The sequence below is a fragment of the Condylura cristata genome, unplaced genomic scaffold, assembly GCF_000260355.1.
Source record: "Condylura cristata isolate star-nosed mole 26May11 unplaced genomic scaffold, ConCri1.0 scaffold00019, whole genome shotgun sequence".
Taxonomy (NCBI): domain Eukaryota; kingdom Metazoa; phylum Chordata; class Mammalia; order Eulipotyphla; family Talpidae; genus Condylura; species Condylura cristata.
The window spans coordinates 35,360,687-35,383,867 of NW_004567120.1; the positions used below are offsets into that span (position 1 = coordinate 35,360,687).

The window sequence follows — 23,181 nt, forward strand, 5'->3', positions numbered from 1 at the left end:
AGAAGCGATGACACTTTGAAACATTTCAGAAAGAAAGGAAACGGCAATGCCTACCCTACTAGAGTACCTTTACCGACAGGTTAAGAATGAGAGCTTTGAAGGCGCAGTGCAGCCATGTGTTCTAGAAGTTTTCATTTGTTTTTGCCTTTGACTCTGCCAGCTGGGTCTGCACATGCGCAACTTGCCCCGCGCAACTTGCCCCGCAGGCTCGACCCCTTCCCTGCATAGGTTTAGGCTCTGACGGCCCCAAAGCCAATTCCCTGGTCATTCTGTTTTGTGTTATTGTGGACCTCAGTTTGGTGTTTGCCATATTTATTCTTCATGTAAGTAGTTAAAGATTATCCCACTATGTCTGAAGAACAATACAATGACTCAAGTAGTTAAGCTTTCCTTGTCTTTAAGCTAGGTTGTATCTGCCAATATTTAAGCATTGCAATGGACAAAACGTTTTTATGAAAGTCTACTCCTTATTCTATTCTTGCTAAAGTAATCTTTAAAATGCCTTGCCATTTCCCCATTCTTGGGTTTCCTCAGCTTTGGCCTGAAGCTATCCTTAAATGTACCTCAGTGCCTCACCTATACAGCCTCACACACAGATTCAGCCCTTTTCATTCCAGCAGAACACACCCCCACGCAGACAGCACTCAGTTACCATAGGCAGGAACCAGAACTTTGGGTTTTTGTTGTTGCTGTTGTTTGTGTTTTTGCTAGGGACGTGACAGGGTTAGTGGTGGGGGGAGTCTGTGTGTTAGGAGTGCTAGTTGAAGATCCTAAGGCGACAGAACCTTTTCCTAGAAAAGGAAGTCCTCTATTTTTCTTGCTCAAATGATCGTTCCAGTTGGGAGAAATTTTAACAAGACATGTAATCTCACCTGGCCACACAAAACTGTTTCAAAAGGCATGTTTAGATTTTTATTCCTGAAGATGGCTGGAAGAAACATATTTCAGTGGCTAGTCTCATTAACCATTAAAAATCAACCTCCCACAAAGTAAGGCAGCAGGCTGAAGACCATAGCTGTGGGAATCACAGGCTGCCCATCGCAGAAATGGTTTTTGCTTTTTCTATGGAGAATGAGTATGAAATACAGAAAAGATATTATCGTCAAACTGGAGGTGGGGAGGAGGGCAGAGAAAGGGTTCCTCAAATCGCAGGGAAAGGCCAGCTTCAAGTTGAAAAGTTAAAAAGACAAGAGGGCAACAGCTATTCCCGTGGACTGGCATTGTTAAGGAAGGGCAAACGGGCATGTGAATACATGTTTTGTAGCTGCATGTGGCTGTGTTTGTTGTGGTGTGTGTGTCTGTGAGAGACATGTTAGGATATGACAAACATGAAAATATTCGGTGGAACTCAGATGCCTGGCTCATAAGATATGCTTTCCCATTTTTCCTATCATTCTCCAAAGTCATGTCTTACAAGAAGTTGGTCTTGGCCAAGCAGACAGTTCATCCCCAAATGACAAATATTCAAAAAGCTGTGATTCTGAAGTAGCCAAGCAAACGTTGCAAAAGCAAGTCGTTTATAATAACTTCTAATGCAAATATATTTGTGGGCTTTTTCTTGGCAGAGATATTGCTAACATTTCTAATAACAATCAGAGATTGGCCAAAAAAAATTGCTCTTCAGTTTTAAAAGAAGGCAACCATACTTCTCAGCCATCCACATAAAGATTTGAAGCTCTGGGCTCACAGCAGCAAGTCTTAGGCGAGTCAGACTAGCTGCATCACAGGCTGTGCCCCACGGCCAGTGGCCATTACTTGGTCTGGCCTAACTAGCCTATTAAGCTTAGATATGCCCAACTCCCCCCCAAAAGGAGATGCACCATTATACCATTGCGCATGAATTCTTCTCTCCAGTCACTTGTATTCAGTTGTAAAGAACCAGTCTCCCCAAATTTGCTTGGGGATGAAAGACACTGGGGATCACGGCCAACTTCATGAGCTGGTGAGTTGTATACTTGTACTGGACCCTGCACTTGGCAGGCTCATGAATTTGGACGTCAGTGCTTTGCATTTGAGCGTTGTAACCCAAGTCTTGCGAGACAACTAAGCATGTGCTGGAAACTGGGCACCCTGAATCAGCGCGTTCTCACCTCTCACCACCTCCAGGGAATGAGTTCCTGACTTCACACTTCCCTACCCCCTGGTATCTTGGCCAGCCCAGCTGCTTCACACCTGCCTTATGGCCACTGCTACCCCCCAGCTCGTGGCACCCTGGCATGCTCCCCTTCTCATCGCCACCCAGCTACTATTGTTGCCCACCTGCACAAGCACAGGAAGGGTTCAGGCTCTGTGCTAACAGTGTAGGCCATCGTGGCAGGGGAATGGCCACATGGCATCTCAGGACCAGGAATGTGTCACTGCAGTTTGAGGGTGAATGCCCACCTCCTTCCCAAGTACCCAGTATATCCTGACTAGGAAGTTCCAATCCCTTAGAAATCACTCCTCCAAAGCTGACCACCACCGAGGGCCAGGAGGAAGGGCAAGCTCGATTACCTTACCCTCCCCCTGCTGGTGGAAAGGGGGACCTGCAACCAAAGGATACTTGTATGCAAAGTTGTAGGGTGCAGACCCCAGGCACCTGTGAGGAACTGCATGCCCACAGCAAATATCCATGTCTGTGGAACACAACATTAAACAGCAACTTAAAAACACCACATAGGTTGCAAGAAGAGAGGGGAAAGTTTTGTATCTTAGTATTTTCAACAGTATTGTTTGCCTGTCTTTGGAACCAAAGGCCTGTATTTTCATTTTGCAGTGAAGCCAAAACATTATGGAGTTAGATCTGTCTGAACTAATAAGCACTTAGAAATTCTGAAGCAATTGCTCAAATATAATCATTCAAGGGGCTATTTCAGAGCTCTTCATTTTTCTCATATCCCTCCCCCAAATATTCCAATGAAGACGTGGTAGGCCCCCAAATCTCCATCCAACAAACTTCCCCAATGATTCTCCAGCAACTGGCCCACAGACCACATATGGAGCAATCCTGGAGCACAGAGCCTGGAGCCAGTGAGACTAGGGTTCCCTCCCAGCTTCACCTAAATGAAGCTCAGAGGACTTGACAGGTCTATGGACCCCTCACTTCTCTCATCTACAAAGTGTATCTATCTCTTCACAAAGTATTGATTATTAAATGTACCTGGAACACTGTTACAAGGATCACTGCTCATCATATGCAATCGTTATGTGTTTCAAGCATTTAAGGTTGTTAAATCTGGTTTATCATAGTATCGTGTGAGCTTTCCTATATTCTGTTAACTTTTCAGAATAAAAAGCAACAGAGGAGTGAGCAGGGCAGCTATAGATGAGAAAGACCAGAGATTAGCAAGGAATCTGCCTCACAGTTCTCCAGTTAGGACACTGGTACATCGGTCCCTAGGACTTAGTAAGCGTTGGGTAAATTGAGTTCAAGACAAAAAGAAACCACACCAGAACATGCCCCAAGGCCTCTCCCTAACTCACTTAAAGGGACTGATCCCCAGTTTTTTAGTGGCTTTTTGCCTGGGAGTGTGTGTTCTTTCCTGAAAGGGCATCTGTTTCCAGAGCTACTGTGCCCATGGAGGGTTTACCAAATGTTGAGTGCGCCCTCTAGTGTTCAAACTTCTCAGCATTCTTCCTGAAGAGGATAGGATGGAGGCCCTTGCTCATTGCAAGTGAAATTCTCCACGTGGATCTATCTGGACATGGGGGTGGCGAAAATATGTGTTGACTACTCTCGGTGCGCAGATTATAGCCAGAAGAATGTTTCTTGCTACCGAGTAATGACTAGGCTCAAAGCAGCACTCAAAAACCTTTCTACTTTACTCCCAATTCAAGCACAACTAAGTAAACCTTTTTAGGACCAAAGCAGCTCACAGAGGGAGTGGAATGTGGCTGGAGGAGAGTGGAAGGGAGGTGAGCCTTGCCGCTCATCGGATGCCGGGACAGCCTTTAGCACAGCCCATAAGGAAGCCATCAGTGTCAGCTCTTAATATTCCAGTGTGGAAAAGCTTTGAAAAGATACTCTAGCAAAATCAGTCCTTTTTGCTCTTTGGAGGGATCTGTACCAAGATTTCCTCATGCAGGGAGCAGAGACTCAGTAATAACTACTGATCTCCAGGAGTGAAATCAGGGTGTTTTCGAATGTTCCTGTGCAACCCCGAGAAGCAATTCTTGCTCTCTCAGACAATGATTCACCTGCAAAAGGAATCGAGTGTCCAAGCCAACAAAGGAACTCCCTGCCTCCTAGCTGCGTCATCGAGAGCGCCCCCTGGCGCTCACTGCTTTTTCTCGTCAAGGTAGTTATAGAAATGGCTCTGTGGCTGTTGGAAACCCTTGTTCCTTCCCATTCCCCCTGCGAAGCTGACACTTTTCAGAAACACTCCAGTTCCCCCTGCGAAGCTGACACTTTTCAGAAACACTCCAGTTCTGCCAGCACCTATAAGCCAAGTTTCTGCCCACTCCTATAAGCAACACACAAATTTATTTCGTAATGAATCAAGTCTAGTATATAGTAAAACTCATAGTTTTGTTTGCACAGGTCCTTTTGAATGGAAAAATCAATGCCTTCTGTGGCGGTTCCATCATTAATGAGAAATGGATCGTAACAGCTGCCCACTGTATCGAACCCGGAGTTAACATCACCGTTGTAGCAGGTAAGTACGCAGAGGGCTGCACTCAGCAGCAGCACTAGACAGATCTGCCTCTTCAGTGGACTTTATTAAGGTCTAGTGGGATTGCTGCAAAGTAATCTGGGCAAGTGGTACAGAGGCCGACTTGTGCCATCCTCCATGCCCCCAGGACCTGGTGGTGGACCTCCACTGGCATTGACCTCACTGGGTTCAATCGTTACCGATGTGTCTACGCCCCCATGAGACCACGCCTTCCCAAAGCCATGTCTGTCACAGGTTTTTGTGTCTCCCATACCTGACACAACCTGTAGCAGACGCTTGGCCAATATTTGAATGAAAGATTTAATGAATGTATTATTTGTGCTCAAAAACGGGGCCAAAATACTTGAAATGGAAGAAATGTCGAGTAACTCATGACAAGTAAATTTGTTATGGCCTGTGAAGAGTGAAAGACTTGTAACAGCCCAAATGGACAGGACCGTCCTTATGGTGGCCCTGAATGGCCCTCATTGTATTTCCCCAGAACCATCCCATAAGACCCGGATCTTTGAAACTTTGCTGCCAACTAACTCAGGAATGCAGAGCACACACTTGGAAAATCTGTTTATGTGAAAGACTATTTGTGGCTAAGAGAAGCTTATTTTCAGTAAGTGAACATAAGCTGCCAGTTAAGTACATGATATTGGGTGGGCTCCTAGCAAATGTGTTTCTTTATGGAAAAGACTGTGACTGAAAAAGGAATTGATTTTCAATAGGTGAACATAACACGGAGAAGATAGAAAAAACAGAGCAGAAGAGAAATGTCATTCGAGCTATTCCTCACCACAGCTACAACGCAACTATCAATAAGTACAACCATGACATTGCCCTTCTGGAACTGGACAAGCCCTTAACACTCAACAGCTATGTGACACCTATTTGCGTTGCTAATAAGGAATACACAAACATCTTCCTCAAGTTTGGATCTGGGTATGTGAGCGGCTGGGGAAGAGTCTTCAACAGGGGCAGGTCAGCTTCAGTTCTTCAGTATCTTAAAGTTCCACTGGTTGACCGAGCCACATGCCTTCGTTCCACAAAGTTCACCATCTACAGTAACATGTTCTGTGCTGGCTATCATGAGGGAGGTAAAGACTCGTGCCAAGGTGACAGTGGGGGGCCACACATTACTGAAGTGGAAGGCACCAACTTCTTAACTGGAATTATTAGCTGGGGAGAAGAGTGTGCAGTGAAAGGGAAATATGGAATCTATACCAAGGTGTCACGCTATGTCAACTGGATTAAGGAAAAAACAAAGCTCACTTAAAGAAAAGGAGATTTCCAAGCTTCACAAGTTTGGCGTTGAAAATGGACAAGGTCCCTTACTAACTAATCACTTTGCCATCTTTTCAGATTTGAACATATACCTTCAATGAGTAATGCTTTTGCTCTTTACAGGGAGAAGTGAATCTAGAATTCATATTTACTAGAATGATTAGAAAATGTGATCACTGGAGAAACAGAACGTGGTAGGAAATCTTAACCAGATCCAGCCCTTGACAAAATGATGAGGTTCCATTCTTTCACCTGCCCATCAGCAACTTCCTTATTCTCCCTCCTCAACAACATTCCATGCTCCAGCCTTTTCTTGCTTCTCCCACCAAACATCAGTATTCATTAGTTCTGTAGTCCAGGGTATTTGGTCTAGTCCATCACAAGACCAACACTAGACACATAAAGGAAGAACACCGGAGCAGCTGACAGGTTCAAGTTCGTCAGAAAGCACTTCTCTTTCTGGGCCCTTGTTCTTTAATCCATCCCCTTTCCCAACTCCTAAGTCCTTCCTGTTCTCTCTCCCCGCTTTTCCCTACACAAGCACTTATGCTTTATACAGTTACTCATGTCTATCAAACCCAGGCTTGTTTGTACTTGGTCTTGGATGAGCTTTTCAGAGCCGCGGAAAGTCATATTGTGAGAATGCCTATGTAATGGAAGGGCGGCACCTCAGAATATTTCCCTAAGCGCTTGCAATTGTTATGGTAGCAGACATGGTTCCGTGAAGGCAAACGAGCACGACACTGTAACTGAGACAGCTAACAGCACCGCTATCTGAAACAATGGGAACTGAAAGAACAGTAGTTTGTGATCTAGAACTAGTGGAAACATCCAGGAAGAACTTGTCATCAGAGTGTCTCCAGTATTGTGCAGAGCTCAGCCCAGAGAACACGAGCTCCATGTATCTTTAACTGGCGTACCCCACCAAGGAGAGAGGTATAGCATCTCATGAGTTACTCCCATGAGCCCACTGACATCCCATTCTCTGGCTGGTTCCATGCTCACCAAACAACTGTTTGACAGAATTGTTATTATAATGATATATTGAATCTTCCAGAGGGTGGCTGACCAACCAACACGTGTACTTCATTCTGTTTGAGAACTTTCCTTTAGAGTGATTCAACTGGTATTTGGTGCACACCTTGGCTCTTGGTGAATTTGGTGACATGAGTCAGTCACTCTGTATTTGAGTATGTGTGGGACAACTGACAAAATCAGCTTTGGGACTACTTTGACCCCCTGCTTCCCCCAGGCAGCACTCTTCCTGATTTCCTTTAAGTTATTCTAGTCAATAACTGTTTTCCTTAATCTTTCAAATTTGAGCATCAATAAATATATTTTTTAATTTCCCAAAAAGTGTTTCTTGTTGACTGATTCTCAGTGTGCGGTCCCTACCTACGCCTGCCACAGCACACAGAAGAATGTGTGTGAGTGCCCCCCCCCATACACACACATGGCTGACACTTCCCAGGACAACCACCTGGCTTGACCGGAGGCAGCTTGTACAGTTTTCCAGATAGGAAAATGGTCTGCGGCCAGCAGAGGCAGAATTGAGTCTAAATAGCTGTGAATTTGATCTTGGATAGTCACCATGCTCATGGGCTTTGATTTCTCCATTTGTATAACGAGCAGATCTTGACAGGATGTTCCCCCAAGGCCATTCTTGACCTTGTTAGACCATGCCTTCATGATCTTTCACTCCTGTATCCAACGAATATTTCAAGAGTGAGCAGTTTGCCAAACACCAGTCGTGTTTACTCAATTTGCATTTACATTTCTGTAATCTGTGAGCAAAATAAAATCATGTATATAACTTGCTTTGCCAGAGCAACCATCCTAACTATGCAGTAGTTGTTCAATAAGTGTTAGCTGAATCTGAGTCCACAGTGTATCCCAGAGTAGGAACTAGAATTATAGCTGGTATCATGAAAGGATGCAGACTTAAAGGAAAATAAATGGGAATGAGGAGGCAGGAACAAACAAAAGAAATCAGTTCCGCTATGGAGTAAGGGGAGGAATGAGAGAAGAGCCGCATGAAGGGGAATATGAATTCATGTACGCCTGGCTACAAATATGAATCACTAAAGGTCTATAGTCCCAGCTGCAAGGGGGGAGAGAGCCGCGCTGGCCTAGTTGCCATGGAAACCACGGCTCTCAGCGGCAGCGCGGGGGAGGGGCTTTCCGTGAATTGTGATTGGCTTCCCCGTGGCAGAGGGAGGAGCCCATCAGTCTGCGATCCCCCCCCCCTTAACCCTGTCTCCATGAACTTGAAAATGAATTCATCAGGAGCCACCTGCTGCAGGTTGCCACCGCTAAACACGTGGCCTTTGAGCCCACCTGCGAGCCCGGCCTTCCTCACGTTCTACCTTCGGTGCTCACAGCCGCCATATAAAAGTCATTAGTGTTCCCAAATCGTTGTCGCTACCTAATCTAAACGGGCGGCAACATGCTGCTGCAATACTGGAAGTGCGAGATTCGAGTAGAGCTCTCGCTGCGAGAAGAAAAGGGTGTTACCACAGCGCAGTCGTTTTAACTCGCTGTTTAAATGTGTGTGGTAGCTTTCGGCTCTTCTATTGGCTGCTTTAAGATGACAGAAACAGAGTACCGTCTGACTTTCTCTGTCAAAGGAAAAGACTTTCTTGTCCCCTACTCTCTCAACCACACAGACCAGTTTGACCAAATGCGCTATTGTAATTTCCCAACAACTTCCGAATGCTCACAGGCCAATCTAAGAATGTCAAAGCCTCAGACTCCCTGTTCATCTAACAGAAATCGAAGTAAAAGAAGGCCAAGTCCCAAGTGTGCCAATCGCAGGGCCATTCTGATAGAAACCTTCCCTGGATGAGTGAGTCAACTGGTATTCTAGAACTGGGCTCTTATTCCGCACCACGCCAGTCACCTGCTTTCCATTGGAGCTGAGTCCACACTTCTCAGGACAGTCGGGACACCCAGGATAGGGAGGATGCGAATCTTTCAGCAAACCTAGTACCAAAAACTGCCTGGGATTCTTAAGATTACTGATGCTGCACTCGGCAGACAGGTGACCAAAGCAGGAAGCCCAGCAGGTAGCCTGTGACGCTGGGCTCTGATGTTCACTCCAGCTGTGAGCACTGGGCCTTCCAGATGTGACATGTGGCTTCTGGGGCAAGTCTAGCAGTGTCTTCTGGAGCACAGTCATTCCAGCAACATCTCAGCTCAATTCTTTGCACCTGTACTGGGTAACACCGAGCCAGCATATTATTCCAGAAACTGTTATTTGACAGGTAAAGGGAAGCTTCAAAGATGCATGAAGCTGAGGATCCCACAGTGCGGGAGGCTGGGTGACTGGGATGCAGACTAAAGCTGCTGACTGGCCTGTCTGAGCAGAGTACTCAGGAGTCGGGACTCTTAATCAAGTTCATGCCACCTAGAAATCTCATGGGTGAAGTCACAAAAACCAACAGGTTCTGCAAACTATAGAAACTGCTGAAGGCGTCCCAGCAGGCAAAGACTGCAGGACCCCCACCCTTCCAACCAAGCCAGGTGCACAGGCCACCTGATGAGTAGCACATCAAGGCTGGCCCTTTTCATTCGCTCTTAGAGTTATGATCACCTTGAGGTTTCCAGAGAATTAGTCTCAACACCTAATGTGGATAAAGGTGTCAGAAGGAAAGAGCAGTGGGCAGGCACTTTATTTAAACAGATGATTGATTGATGGATAGATGATAGATGGATAAATGTAGCTATTTTGCAGAGGAACAGGGCCACACATTTTCTCCACCCTCACAGAATAATAGTAGCATTTCCACCTCCTTGGCACATCATTTCACTCTGGCAAGAAGGCTTCCCCCTGGGTGGAGAGGATGCAAATAGGAAGAGGGACATTCCTGATTCCACAGACTTCCTTTCACATGGTTGGTTCATTGCAATGCTAAATACAGACTTCTCATCTTTACAAACGTGCCTACATAGCAAATCTCCCAGATGCTATCACTCTAAAACTTTTCCTAATGCTGTTATTTTATAGTTTCTCCAGATCAATAAGCATAAAATAAATTAAGTGCTGACTGCAGAACTCTGAATGGGGCCACGGTTTACACATTGCATGTCTTGGTGAAGTTCTATATGTAACATCTATCTTCCTCTTGGGATATATTACAAAAACAAGCATGCATTTGCATAGTAAAGCTCAACTCTAAGCAAACAAACTCAGGTCCAGAAGCCAAATGAAGAATGCAACAAGTCAGAGCAACTTGTTACATGCTTGTTAAATGAATAAGCCAATATACGACTAAAATGGAAGAAAAAGAGCCCTAACCACATTAGTGTGAAACTCAGTCATTTAGTACAGGAGTGAAATCTTCATCCTGAACACATATGAGAATCTGCCACAGAAAGGGAGACAGTCGAATACAGAGAGAACCCTGCCTTCGTTTCCATCCAAGGAGATAAAGAGGAGCTATTGCTAATATCCAAGGAAGGCGAAGCAGACTGGCTCAGAAGACCACCATTACAGCTCCAGTGTTTTTGTCGCTGGCTGACATTGATGGCCTTTGTCTTTGGGTCCTACCGAAGTTGGATTTCTCTCTGGTCTGTGCTTTATAACCTCACTTCAGTGGCTGTTTTGCAGAAGCACCTTGTTTATATACTGCCAGCTCTTGGATTTCACTTGGATTTTGAGGTTTTATATCTGAGTCAAACTGCTGTTGGCTGCAGGAATTTAAATTCTCTAATGTGCCTCCCACTGTTTCCATGGTCTGTGCTCACTATTTCCATTCCCAGATAACGCTGCTAAAGATCAGAACTTCTGCTTTCTATTTGGAAAATGGAAAAGCAGTAACATAGACACTAAAAGGATAACTACACATGACCTGGCATGGGTTATACTTCAGAAATCTTAGCACATTCTAGTAAGGAATTCTACTGAACACTAGGGGGTTAACACAGTATCTATTCCCTACGAAAATTAGCAATGAGACAAAATCAGCCAAGTACTGAAAGTGCCTTACACCAACCCACAAATGCACACACATCTCCCTTTAATTCCAGGTTCAGTGACTTCAAGTTGGAAGCTTGAAATATATCGCAGTAGTGAAACACAGCCATAGCCAGTGTTATAATCTCCAAGAGACAGCAGCCAGCAGAAGACAGGCCACTCTGTGGGTCCTCACCCCCGTGCACAATCACAAGAGCCCTCAGGCTCAGGGAACAGCAACGGGGTTTATTTAACAAACGGGAAATAAGAGGGTCTAAGGCCACAGGGGCCGCGAGCTCACCCCCGGAGAGTGCTCGCGGTGTCCAGAAGCCCCAACCAAAGGCCGCTCCTCCAAGATGGCGCCGTCCCGCCAACCAGGGCCCGGAGCGCCGAGGCGGGAGGCAGCCGGCAGAATTCAACTCACTGCAGCTGGAGGCGCTCACAGGGGCCGCTGGGACACACAGCACCCCCAGCCACGGTCTGAAGGCCGGAATGGACAATACCAGATCTGGAACAGACCGCAACGGAGGAAGCAGACCCAGGGGTGGTGCGGGATGTTTAACAGCTGTCAGGGATGACCTGGACACGGAGCGCTGGTCACCCGGCCACCATGCTGGTCAGCGGTGGCCAATAGCACTGGCTACGACTAGGCATTAGAAGGCTGAGGTGTCACTCACCGTGTTAACAGTTCTTTCTAAGTCATTAGCCCACACCAACATCAAACAGCAATTCGAGACCAGGCCTGAGCATTTGGTGCTCCCTTGGGGTATGGAGAGGCAGGTGGTGGCAGGTACAGCAACCCAGGACACTGAGAAGCTCTTTGCTTTCTCTATGAGCTTCTCTTCATCCTTCAGAGGTCAGAGACAAAGAGCCTAAGCCCCAGCGAACCAGGGAATCCCAGCCTGGCTCCTGCCCTGCCTTATGTCCTCTCTCGGCCCCCGGCCCCCGCACCAGTCTGATTGGACCGGTTTCAGGACGGTTACCCATCAGCTCAAAGTTGCACCTGGTGGCTCCATTCCGCGATCCAGGCACCGAATCCACAGGCCTCCCTGGGGCCTGAAGAGAGAGCAGCCACGCTCTGGGGCTGGCCCCTTAAGACCCCAAGAGCTGCACGGCCGGGGCGGCTTGCTAGGGGGACCGCTGCTGCCCACATCACTGCTGTGCTCGGCCTGCAACCTGGGTTCCTTAGGGCCACTTGAGGTGGGCGGTGCATTCCACCATGCGCGGCCCCCTGTGCTGCCCACAGCAGCCTCTGGGGGCTGGGTCTCCGGTGCAGCAGGCACCAGGAAGGGCGTGGGTCTCTGGTGTGGTAGGACTGTTTCAGCCGCAGGTAGTGACAAGTGCTGCTGTACCTATATGAGACCCCTTTGTCTAACCTTTACTAATCCAGCCACCGCCACAATCTTCTTTGATTACTAACGCATCGTTTGTACGGGCCAGATGGCCTGTTGTTGTGGATCAGCACAAAACAAACTGTAAATTAAATATAAAGTGATTTAAAAAACAGTGTGTTCATGAGAGAAATATTCCAGAATCAGATCCTTAAAGTTGTTCTCAGATGGTGACAGTTATTTTATGTTGTAAACATAACATTTCTTAAACACAAATATTTCTCCTACATGACACATTCACACATTAAGTCAATGAAAGTTTATTCTCGGGTAGTTTTCTGCTGGGACGTTAGTTCCTAGTAATTTGTAAGACACTGATCAAAAAAATGAAAAAGATTTCTTGACTGTTATTTTCAGGCAACTTGAAAAAATTAAAACAATTTCCAACAGGGATGGATGGTAGGTACATTTGGGGCAGGGTTTCATGACATTTTAATAACCAGGGGATATGACAGGCTAGTCGGCTTTTCCCGTGGCACTGAATTAAAAGGAGCAGAAGTTTTTACAGTGTGAAGTGCCTGGAATAGAAAAATGCATGAAAAAATAGTATCATGAATTCCCAAGTACCAACACAAACCTCCGTGCGCCCTCCCGGCTCTCCTTGTTCTGCATATGACCCTCTCTACCATTTTTACTTTAATGTTTTATTGGAGGATATTCCCTAACCTAGTTCTCTGTTCTTTCTGCTCAGGTTCTTTCATCTTACCTTCAATTTTTTTCACTTTTCCAAACAGCGGTGCTATAAACATTCCGGCACCTATGTGTCCTTGAGCACACATGAGTATTTCTCTACGGCAGACACTTGGCCATGCCAAATTCATTTCAACTTTACCCAACATTAGCAAATTGCTAACCAAAGCACTTTACCAACTTAGGCTCGCAGCAACAGTGTGTAAGAGTTCTTGTTTCAAGTCCTTCGTACAGCTTGGGATTTTTAGAAATATAGGACGATGGGAAGCTACTAAGGCTTATATGAACATGCCTGTTTTGCTTTCAATAATTTTGAAACTAGTTGTAAATGTCTAGGAATGGTCCTGCGTCCTCCTGAGGTCAGTAAAGAGAACATGCTAGCTTATGCAATATTAGATCCCAAACTACCCTGCATGTTGCCCATTTAAATCATTTTTTTTTTGGTCAACGAGTTACTGTTCAGTTGGCTGCCAATATTTTACCTGTTCTCATTTGATTTCCCACAGCTTGCCATGTAAAAGAGCACATTCGCCATCAAACAGACAATTTACTGGGATAACCTTCAGCACAGAAAGTGCTTTTCACGCTGCACATTTTTTGAACTTGCTCTCCTGCCTTCCCCTGTTCCATGATGATGCTATTTCCAGTTAAGTGTTTGGGTTTTCTTGGTGGTGATCAACAAGTGAGTCTGCCTTACAAATATCTAGCTGAACTGTATCTTTAAAATGGTGCATAATATCTTTTTGGGTTTAAGGAAAATGTCAGTTAGCATAAGGACTACATCTTCACAAAGTCCAACTTCATCTACCATGTTTAATACATATTATTAGCCTCTCTGGTGGCCCTAGATCGGAACCATCGCACCAAAACTTAATATGCTAATCTGTACATGTGAAACGAGGGCTGAGCAAATAGTCGGCAGGCCTCACCCAGTGGAGGGACGGTGTCAGACTCAGATATGACATGCCTTCGACACAGCACGTACACACAACAAAAAGGGAATCACATTTTTAAAAGCCTGTTGCCACTTGTGTTGTTTCCTTCTGAGCATATAAAGGACGAGGGCTGTGTCTCTACAATGGTTTATGCTGAGCACTAGCCAGTCCTGAGCAGGCCCCTCAGGGCGATTTGCAAACGATTTGCAAAATGACCTTTCCAGATCCGTGTAGGAGTAGAGTGGTAGAAAAACAGCTTTAGTGCCAATTAATTGCTTGAGAGTTGACTCATTAAATACTCTAGAGTCCTTTATGGGACTTTATACTCTAGAGTCCTTTATGGGAAGGAGGTTCTTGTAATCTAGTGCCTACTAATGTTTGTTGAGTGAAAAATGGAATGATTTCTGACTAAACGCAAAACAAAATCACTAACTTAGTTTTTCTCCAAGCGGAACATTTCTTATGTTTCCTTACATTTTAAAAAACACTCTTGGAAATTTTCTCTTTTGGAGAGAACATTGTAGCTCTGCTATATAAGTGGCTTTATTACCTACCATATGTTCTATATTGTGAGACTCAGATGTACCATGGAAAGTGGCAACAGTATTTATTTCTCAGCCAATATAGGAAGAAAAACTCGAATATACATTTTAATGTTCAAGGAGTTCCTTGGAAGTGGATTAAGTTATTAACTAGTTTGCTGATCGGTGCTTCCTCAAATGAACTCAACATTAATTTAAAGGCAGAAGGGAAGAGCACAAGAGACTACGGGGATGTTCACCGGTGACATGGTGGAGAATATTACGGGGACGACAGCCAGTGGAAATGAAATGTACAAAAGTGAATGACGTCAAAAATATCTATATAAATAAATATATTAAAATGAATAAATGAATAAATTTAAAGGGAAAAGAGTCAATCCTGTGAAGGGAATGTCCATTAAGACATCTAAATCTATCTGTTTTTAAAATATGGTTTCACTCAAACCAAACTGATAAGTGTTTGGCAACCCACTCCCTCTGTGTTCTGAACAAGTTCTGGCTCTTTAGTGAACTGGAAAAGACTGTTAAGTCTGGGGAAGCCAAATGCAAGCCCTTTGCAAAGGCAAACAATGGTGAAGGATCTAGGTTCTGTCCAGCTTCCTCGGGCACCACTATATGGAACATACAGAGATGATTCTAGTCCCTGATAGCTCTGTCACTGCTAGCCTACAGCTGTATATGAAGAAACATTTGGGGCAACATATTTTACTCTTGCCCTGGTCCCAATTCTCTATTCCTCTGTCATTCTCTCAGAGAATCATGAGGCAAAGCTGCATTTAAACATCTCACTCAGTATGCTTATGGTGACTTCAGTGTATCACTAATAAATGAGAGAAAAGAAATTTTCAGTGGGTAGTCGATATTATACTACAATGAAAAAAGATCAATGAATTTAAGGTTGGATATTTTTAATGTGGAGTTAATGCAAGTACATATACCTTGTAAGTACATTTAGAATGTAATTAAAATTTGAAGACTTAAAGGGACATTGCTGCTATGTTTTACAGTAACACATTTATAGCCCAATACAATTAATACAATGCTGTTACATGTACAAATACATATACAAATATAGCATTCATTGTACAGTGATTAAAACATTAAAAAGCCTTAATTGTATGCTTCAATCCATTGAACTCAATACTGTCTTAACTGATTAAAATCCCGAGCTTAGTACTACGAAATTAAAATGTTTTCTGCAGAGGGGCATCATTAGTCAAAAAATTTATCTCCTAATTCTTTTAACCGCAGGATCAGCACACAAAATAACTACCTTTAAATTTAATTTTGCTGTTATTTTGTTACGTTTGCAGAAGCATTAAGTGAAATATCAAATCTATGGACATTTAATAAGTGAGTTATAAATCAGCCACCATAAACCCCAACAACTGGATAGAAGATTTATAATTTGCAGGTAACTTTGAATAAAATATAAGTTTGTCATACAAATTGTTACATCAAATGATAACACTGGCATGAGCTATGATCTTGGCATGATACACGCAGCTATTAAAAAGATAAATTATTTATGTGTTAGTTATTATTATTTATTGTAAAATCAATCATCAAAACCATGCACCTAATTTGCCAACTTGATAGTAAAACGCAACAGTCCATGAGTCTGAATGCAGCAATTTCAAACTATTGTCTGCAGTACTTTAAAATAAAAATACTAAAAGCATAAATTCAATACTGCACACCACAGCTGGCCCTGGGTTTTGAAAAAGTGATCACACTGTTTGCATCTTTAAAAGAAAGGCATCTGGACATGTATTATCAAAGACAAACCCTAGGAAGAAATAAAATCTAACTTAAGAAAACCTTGACAAGAAGAAATTTTTCTCAAAAACTCAAAAGCAAGTGAAGACACTGGAAAGTAAAGTTTTGCTACAGGAACACCCTTTGTGCAAATATGAATATTTAACTTAAAAGCTGTGACATATATCTTGAAATTTCAATGCACAACCATTTCCTAAACCTCGATAATACATCCAGGAGTTTCTAGCTTGGCTGGTTTTAGAACCATAAGACAGCTCTGAGAAACCTACAGACCAATCAATGTGCAAAAGAGGCCTTTCAGAACATATCCCTTTGGTAGACTGTCCTCACGAAGGTAACAAATTAAATAATAAAATAAACTATCAATTAGCAAAGGGGGTTACAAATCTGATTATCTCTGTACTCTTTGGGTTTCTTTTCTGTTTTGCTCTGAAGCGTTACCCAAAACATTACAGGTAACGTTTTTTGTTTTGTTTTGTTTTTTTACCTGCAAGTGTTCAAAACAATAGATTCCCAGCTTTCAGAACTGAATCCTGAATTCAGTTCAGATGGAACTGGAATGTATGCCATGAAACATCCTCCTGGGACACAAAACAACAATGCATTTTTCACCTGGCGAGAGCGGAAGGAGCGAAGATGACTTCTGGCAAGAATGACACTCGGTGGGAATGACGAAGCCGACCTCAGGCCGAAGAAACGCTGACTATCACGCGCAGCGTAGGAACACCCTGATCTTGTGCTGTGACACTTTTTACGCATGTAATCTAGCCCACATCTCCATAGGAAATCTTATTTTTACGTCTATTCCATGCTCCTTTAGTTCAAGGGGAACTTACTTTCCTTGTGTTACTCAGAGCAGCATCTACAAAATAATGAAGAATGAGGTTAATACTCATGTGACTTTTACAGTCAGATATGCTGTCTGTTATGGCACGGAGTGCGAGGATGAAGAGGGCCAGCCTAAACTCAGAGGTGATGTCTTTTGGTTGGGAGTTTTGATATGAAAGTCTTTATTCTTTACATAGTTATTTGTCAATGGCATCTATTTTAGGAATGATACAACTTTAGTGGAAGCTAAAAAGAAACAATTCACATCTTCTACAACCAGATTTCAAGAATGGTGTATGAATTGGCCGATGTATGTGTAGGTAAAATGAAAGATGTTGAGCACATAAATATCGGAGAAACCTTCACGTTCTATTTCTCAGATTCCAAGTAAAATCATCTATTTCTAAACCTAACTGCTGTTGACAGGCATATGTAGACAATGGTAATTTCCCAATCTAGTAAAGGACAGACATTACAATATATTTGTACAATTTTGCGCTATGTAACGTAACATGAGAACCACTTGATATTACAGCATTCAACCAAAGTATACTAGTATTAATTTGTGAATTTAACATGTCATAAACGCATGTTATTTGAAAGTAATGTCTATTTTCAAAAGATCTTAAGTCAGAACTTTCTACAGAAGAAGGAAGCTAGTCCCTTCATCTACTAGCACACCACACAGGGAAGTCATAAATGGTTTCAATGCTGGTGCACTATCCATATGCTGTAGTTCAACTCTCCCAAATGCACTACAAAAGTGAAAAGGATTTTAAAAAATTGAACTGATAAAAATAAATAATAATGACTAAAAAGGAATATGATTTTTTTCTAAATAAAGTGCATGTACGTTAACAATTGTACATAGCAAGTCCTTTACTGCCTGAAATGAAACAGGGCCAAAGTAGATTTAAGTTGCTGTTCAGCCATGGACTTTTCAAAGGGCGGCACCCTGCCTAGGTCTACTGTGACAAAAGAGAGCAATGGGACCATTGAAAGTAAACTGATCAAAAATGTTGTTTTACATGTCCTACCTTACAGGCAGCTGTGCATTTAATGTAATGAACTTTGTCCTGAATTAGCTCTGAGGACACCTGGCTGTACATGTCCAGTGAGGAGCATGGAAATTAGAGAACATCTCGCTTGAAACTCCCCAGTGGCAAACATGAGTGCCAATATTGGTGTTCTCGTTTTTGAATTTTGGACACCTGAGCACAAGGAAGATCATTGTTTTTCTAGTATCGACTGCACTCCTATTGCACAGATTTATTGGCTTTTTAAGACTGCTTCATAACAGTGATTTGAGTCCATTTAAACAGCTCTGTGAGCACACATTTTAAAGGGACTCACATCACCCTATCTCTCATTAACCATTTATATTTTTTCCAGACCCACAGATCAGCTGAACTAAAGCACACATTCCTATTTATGCAATGCAATAGTTCTACCTTTGTTTTTTATTTGTGCTTATAGATTTTATATCACTGTTCATTTTTTTCCCATTGTTCATTTTTTAACAGTGCTTGCTCTTTTCTTTCATTAACCATTTAAATAAACATAAGATGGTAGAAAGCTAGCCATGGTGATTTTCAAATCTACTCTTCAATGTAAAACTCAACTGAGTTAATTTTGGGGAGACAGGATTCAGTCTAACTCTCTGGCATTTGAAACTGTCCAAAGTGTTACTATCTCCATTGTTCTCTCCGTTGTATAAAAGTTTAAAGTGACCCATTAGTACATGCAATGTTTCTTCGTATTTCCCTGATGTTATTCTTTTTATGTTTAGTACTTTCCTACCCCATGTATGTAAGAAATTGTGAACTCTTCAAAGCTGTGTTTGCTTTCAGAATCTTTGATTATAGCTCTGATGTTTCGGTCTATGATGCAATTCAAATTAATTTTTGTGTAGGAGTGAGTGATGTATAGGTGTTGAGATTCATTTCTTTCTTTCTATATGAGTACCCAGTTGGGCCAGAACCATGTTAAATTAACAACTTTCTGTGCCCCATGTGGTTGACTGAGGACTTCAAGTTAACATTAGTTATGTGTATGTGGGTCTCTGAGTATCTTTCTACACTCACACCAACCTCACCCTGTGTTCATTACTCAGGTGTGTAAGACCTCCATATTTTTCCACAACATTGCTTATTGAGATAATGTTGGTCTATAACACTGCATTTCCAAATCTTTGAAATTCTTTTGTTAGACTCTTTGCCTTTCCTTATACATTTTAGAATAAGCTTGTCCTTTTATCCCCTAAGGCCCGATGACATTTTGATATTGATTGCATTAACTCCATCAGTTAATTTGTGAACAATGAATTTCTTAACATTGAGATGTTCAAAATCGGTATCTAGTACATTTCTCCCACTACCAGGTCATTCAAAATCTCAGCAATGACTGATTTATGGTTGTCAGTATGGAAGTCTTAAACATCTGTTGTTAGATTGTTTTCTATGTACTTGATATTTCTGTATTACTCATGTAAGTAGCACTGCTTTTTGAAATTTCATTTTTTCCTTTGTTGCTAGGATATACAATTAGGACTTACTTTTGTATAAAGACTTGGCATATATGCCTTTAAAAAATTCACGTGTTATTTACAGTAGCGTCTTTTTATGCACAATTCCAAGTGGCTATGTACATACATGTGATCTGCTAAGCACAACAATGTTACATATTTTTTTTTAAATCCCCTTTAAGTTATGGCACCTGCTAAGACTTCCAGTATAATGGGAGATAGAAATGGTGACAGCAAATGTCTTTGGTTCATTTCCAACATTAGAGGAAATGCATATAATAGTTCATCATTAACTATGACATCAGCTGTGGCTTCCCGCAAGTGTACATTATCAAATAGAGGAAATTCTTTTTATTTCTACTCTGGTGAGAGTTTTTATCATGAATGAACATGGAATTTTTGTCAACTTCTTTCTGCATCTATATTTAATAATTACATAGTTAATTGTTAATAATATGGTGGATAATATGGTGATGTTAATAATATGGTGAATGACCCGCTGTTAAGTGTGTAATACAAGTACTTTAGATATCTATTTCCCACTATTCTCTGCACCCACAAAGTTTGATAAATTTAGTCTCACTTTCATCCAAATTGAAATAACTCTAATTTCTTTCATGCTATCTTCTTTGTCTCATGTTAGATTTGTTTCACTTACTATCCAAATATTTAGGGATTACTGACATCTACTATGCCACCTTTCATATGATTCTAATCCCCAGAAATTAGTTGAGACTTATTTTATGGCTCACTATATGGTCTAGCTTGATGAATGTTCCATGTGAACTTAAAAATGGGGTATTCTGTAGCTGTAGGGTGTAGCCTTGAAATAAACGTAATTTAGCTCAGGTTGTTGGTATACATCAAATTCTTCTGATTACTAAACATCTAAATAATTCCCTAATTCAATAATTACCTAAATAGTTCAACAATTACTGCAGAATACCTTAAAAAGGAGATCAAGGCCCTCCCTGATGGCGCAGCGGGTTAAAACACAGCACTGAGAATCTAAAGCCGCTTCCGCATGAGTTCGATTCCCGCCTGCCCTGGAGGTGACCACATGGCGCGGCAGACCTCTCCTGACCCGCCCGCTGCTCCCCTCAGCAGTGTACTTCGTAGATCTGCCTGTTCTGCTCCCCACTCTGTCTCTGGTGAAGCCTCTCACCGCCCCTGAGTCTCCGGCCTGTACCCCAGTTCTGTATGCACAAATAAATAAATCTTTAAAAAAAAAAAGGAGATCAAGATTTAGAGTACCTGAAAAAAACAAACAAGCAGTGGCTCTAGTTGTGGAGTTCCCATGTGACCCAATATTTATATCATACTTAGACTGCCTTTCATGTTACAAATAAAATTTGAAACAGACTGAATTCTTCTTGGTCTATTAGAGGCATGTAGACACAATGTACTGTTAACCTCCAGGTTAATTCTAGGAATTCAAGGATATTTGCATATACTATAATAATCTTGCTCACAAGATGTCTGTTTTCTTTTTCTCTTTGGTGCTATCTTTTTACAGATAGTTCAGTATGACTCAGGGAAAAATTTATAAGACTACTAGTTTGCACACAGAAATATGATAGTTTGCTTGGTGTAGCAGAAGCAACATTCGGTTATTCTCATTGCTTTACACATCCTTCACACATTAAATCTTTAGTACAGACAAAGCTGTCTGTGTGTTTGTCAATCATAAGAAAATAACATGCTTTTAGGACAGAGTAAAAACAAAACACACTGGAAAACATTCTTAGACAGTAAAGCTGATACCTGAAAAGTATCAGCTTTACATCAGTTTTTAGTTCTGAAAGCTATCTTGGAAGACATAACAACATCATTCAAATCTATCAGCCTTGTGAGGGAAAGGTTAAAATGCTTTAAAATTTTTTATTTATAAAGATATAACTATTAAAGAGAAAAGGGAAGTCTTAGCTTAAATAGAACGTGCTTGCAACTTTATTTGTAAATGCAGAGAAGTTTTTACCCTATGTCAGTTACATAAATAATAGATTTTTAAGACGTTTAGCCTTTAAGTAAATAGTAGAGAGTCTGTTCATAATATACCTGTATCTCTGGCATTCCAAAACCTATTGCCACCAGTTAAAATCTGCAAACTGTTCCCTGGAATCAGACCTTCTTTTCTTCTGTTTAGATTTTTCACCAACCTAAGTAACAAATGAATTAGTAGCCAATAATGGTAATATAAGTTAATCAAACCAAATATATTGCACTGCAGCTTAAATTTTCACCAACTTATTGTATATATACAAAGACCTACATGATGCTGTGCTTGAGTTCTTTGTAGAACTTTTAAAGGACTTGGGTTACTAGCAAAAATGGTTATTACTATAATGACCCATCAATAAGCTTTACCTCCTGTCATACTCTTCCTCCTTAGGGTCAGAGTATACAACGAAAGCAGAATTTCAGTTAGTTATTGACACAATGAAAAGAGAGAGAGGTTTCATATAAAACTTCCAAAAGAATTATGAAAGAATCCTTCAGTACTCGAGTGAGCAAATTTTCTTCCTGCCTTGTGGTCTCTATAATTGAACAGTGTATTTGACAGAACCATCTTTGCAGTCAGCGTTCTATGAAGTCATGTACATAAGTGTAGATGACTACCAAAAAAAAAAAAAAGCCAGTATTTGAACTGGTTAAGAGAAGTGTGGCTATGCTGTCAAGTGAGAAAGCGTGGTCCCAGGTTGATCAATAGGCATTCACTAAACATGTGACAAAAGTCACTTATTCATAAATTAACAAGTGACCAATATAATGTGATGCTGCAGCCATATGTTTCGGCAGCAATGTCTGAGCCAAAGGTCAAGCACAAGAGTGACAGGACACTTAGCATCTCTTTCTAAGCACTTTTCAGTCACCAAAAGTTAACATTCCATTCAGTGAGCTAAACAGGCACAGCTGAAGCAATGAAAATGGAACACGGATAAGAAACAGGATCTTTTGGCTTCTTGAGACTATACAACAGAGACACAAGTAAAGCAGAACACTTGTTCAGACAGCCACAGACCCCAGGTAGAGGCCATCGGCCACTGAGCACAGACCTAGCTTTGGCCCTCAGCAGCCTCAAGATACAGAATCTCCACTGCTGGTTAGGAGGTCTTCCGAGTCTCTTTCCCTGCAGTCTGTATGGGCCCAGAGACAGGAAAGTTGTTTTTGAAAAATTACATTACAATATGATAGCAAAACCCTGGTGGCATAAGGAGCTAAGTGTCAGCACGATGAAGCTCTCCACAGCCACTGCAGCACGAGTTTGATCCCCAGCCAGGGAGCTGACCCACATGGCAGGGCAGACCTCACTGTCTAGCCTGCTGCCCCGCTCAGCAGTGGATTTCAGTAGATCTGCCTGTTCTGCTCCCCACTCTGTCTCTGAGGAATCCTCTCTCTCTCTCTCTCTCTCTCTCTCTCTCTCTCTCTCACACACACACACACACACACACATGCCGCTGGCCTACACTCCAGTTCTTGTATGTATAAATAATCTACAAACAAACAACAAATAACCCTAGTTACCTCCATGCTCTGTGACATAAAGAATTCAGTCTTTGGTTTCAGTGGTAAATGTGGTAGCTGTAGCAGTTTTGCAAGAACAAACATGGAGAGGT

General features: G+C 42.2%; 2 protein-coding genes across 3 annotated transcripts in view; one reads left to right on the forward strand and one right to left on the reverse strand.

Moving 5' to 3' along the window:
• Positions 1-5,913, forward strand: part of F9 (coagulation factor IX) — a 25,597-nt gene extending 19,684 nt beyond the window's left edge. Inside the window, exons 7-8 of the mRNA XM_004685851.1 lie at positions 4,520-4,634; positions 5,366-5,913. Coding sequence (XP_004685908.1) covers positions 4,520-4,634; positions 5,366-5,913 — 663 coding nt within the window. The remainder of the gene's footprint in view (positions 1-4,519; positions 4,635-5,365) is intronic.
• A 9,430-nt stretch (positions 5,914-15,343) lies between these two features.
• Positions 15,344-23,181, reverse strand: part of MCF2 (MCF.2 cell line derived transforming sequence) — a 62,209-nt gene continuing 54,371 nt past the window's right edge. The window contains exons 25-26 of one of the 2 annotated variants that reach the window (XM_012727279.1): positions 21,623-21,723; positions 15,344-17,074 (exon numbers count right to left, since the gene is read on the reverse strand). In XM_012727279.1, coding sequence (XP_012582733.1) covers positions 21,646-21,723 — 78 coding nt within the window. In that variant the 3' untranslated portion in view covers positions 15,344-17,074; positions 21,623-21,645. The remainder of the gene's footprint in view (positions 17,075-21,622; positions 21,724-23,181) is intronic. The other variant, XM_012727280.1, reaches the window with a different exon arrangement.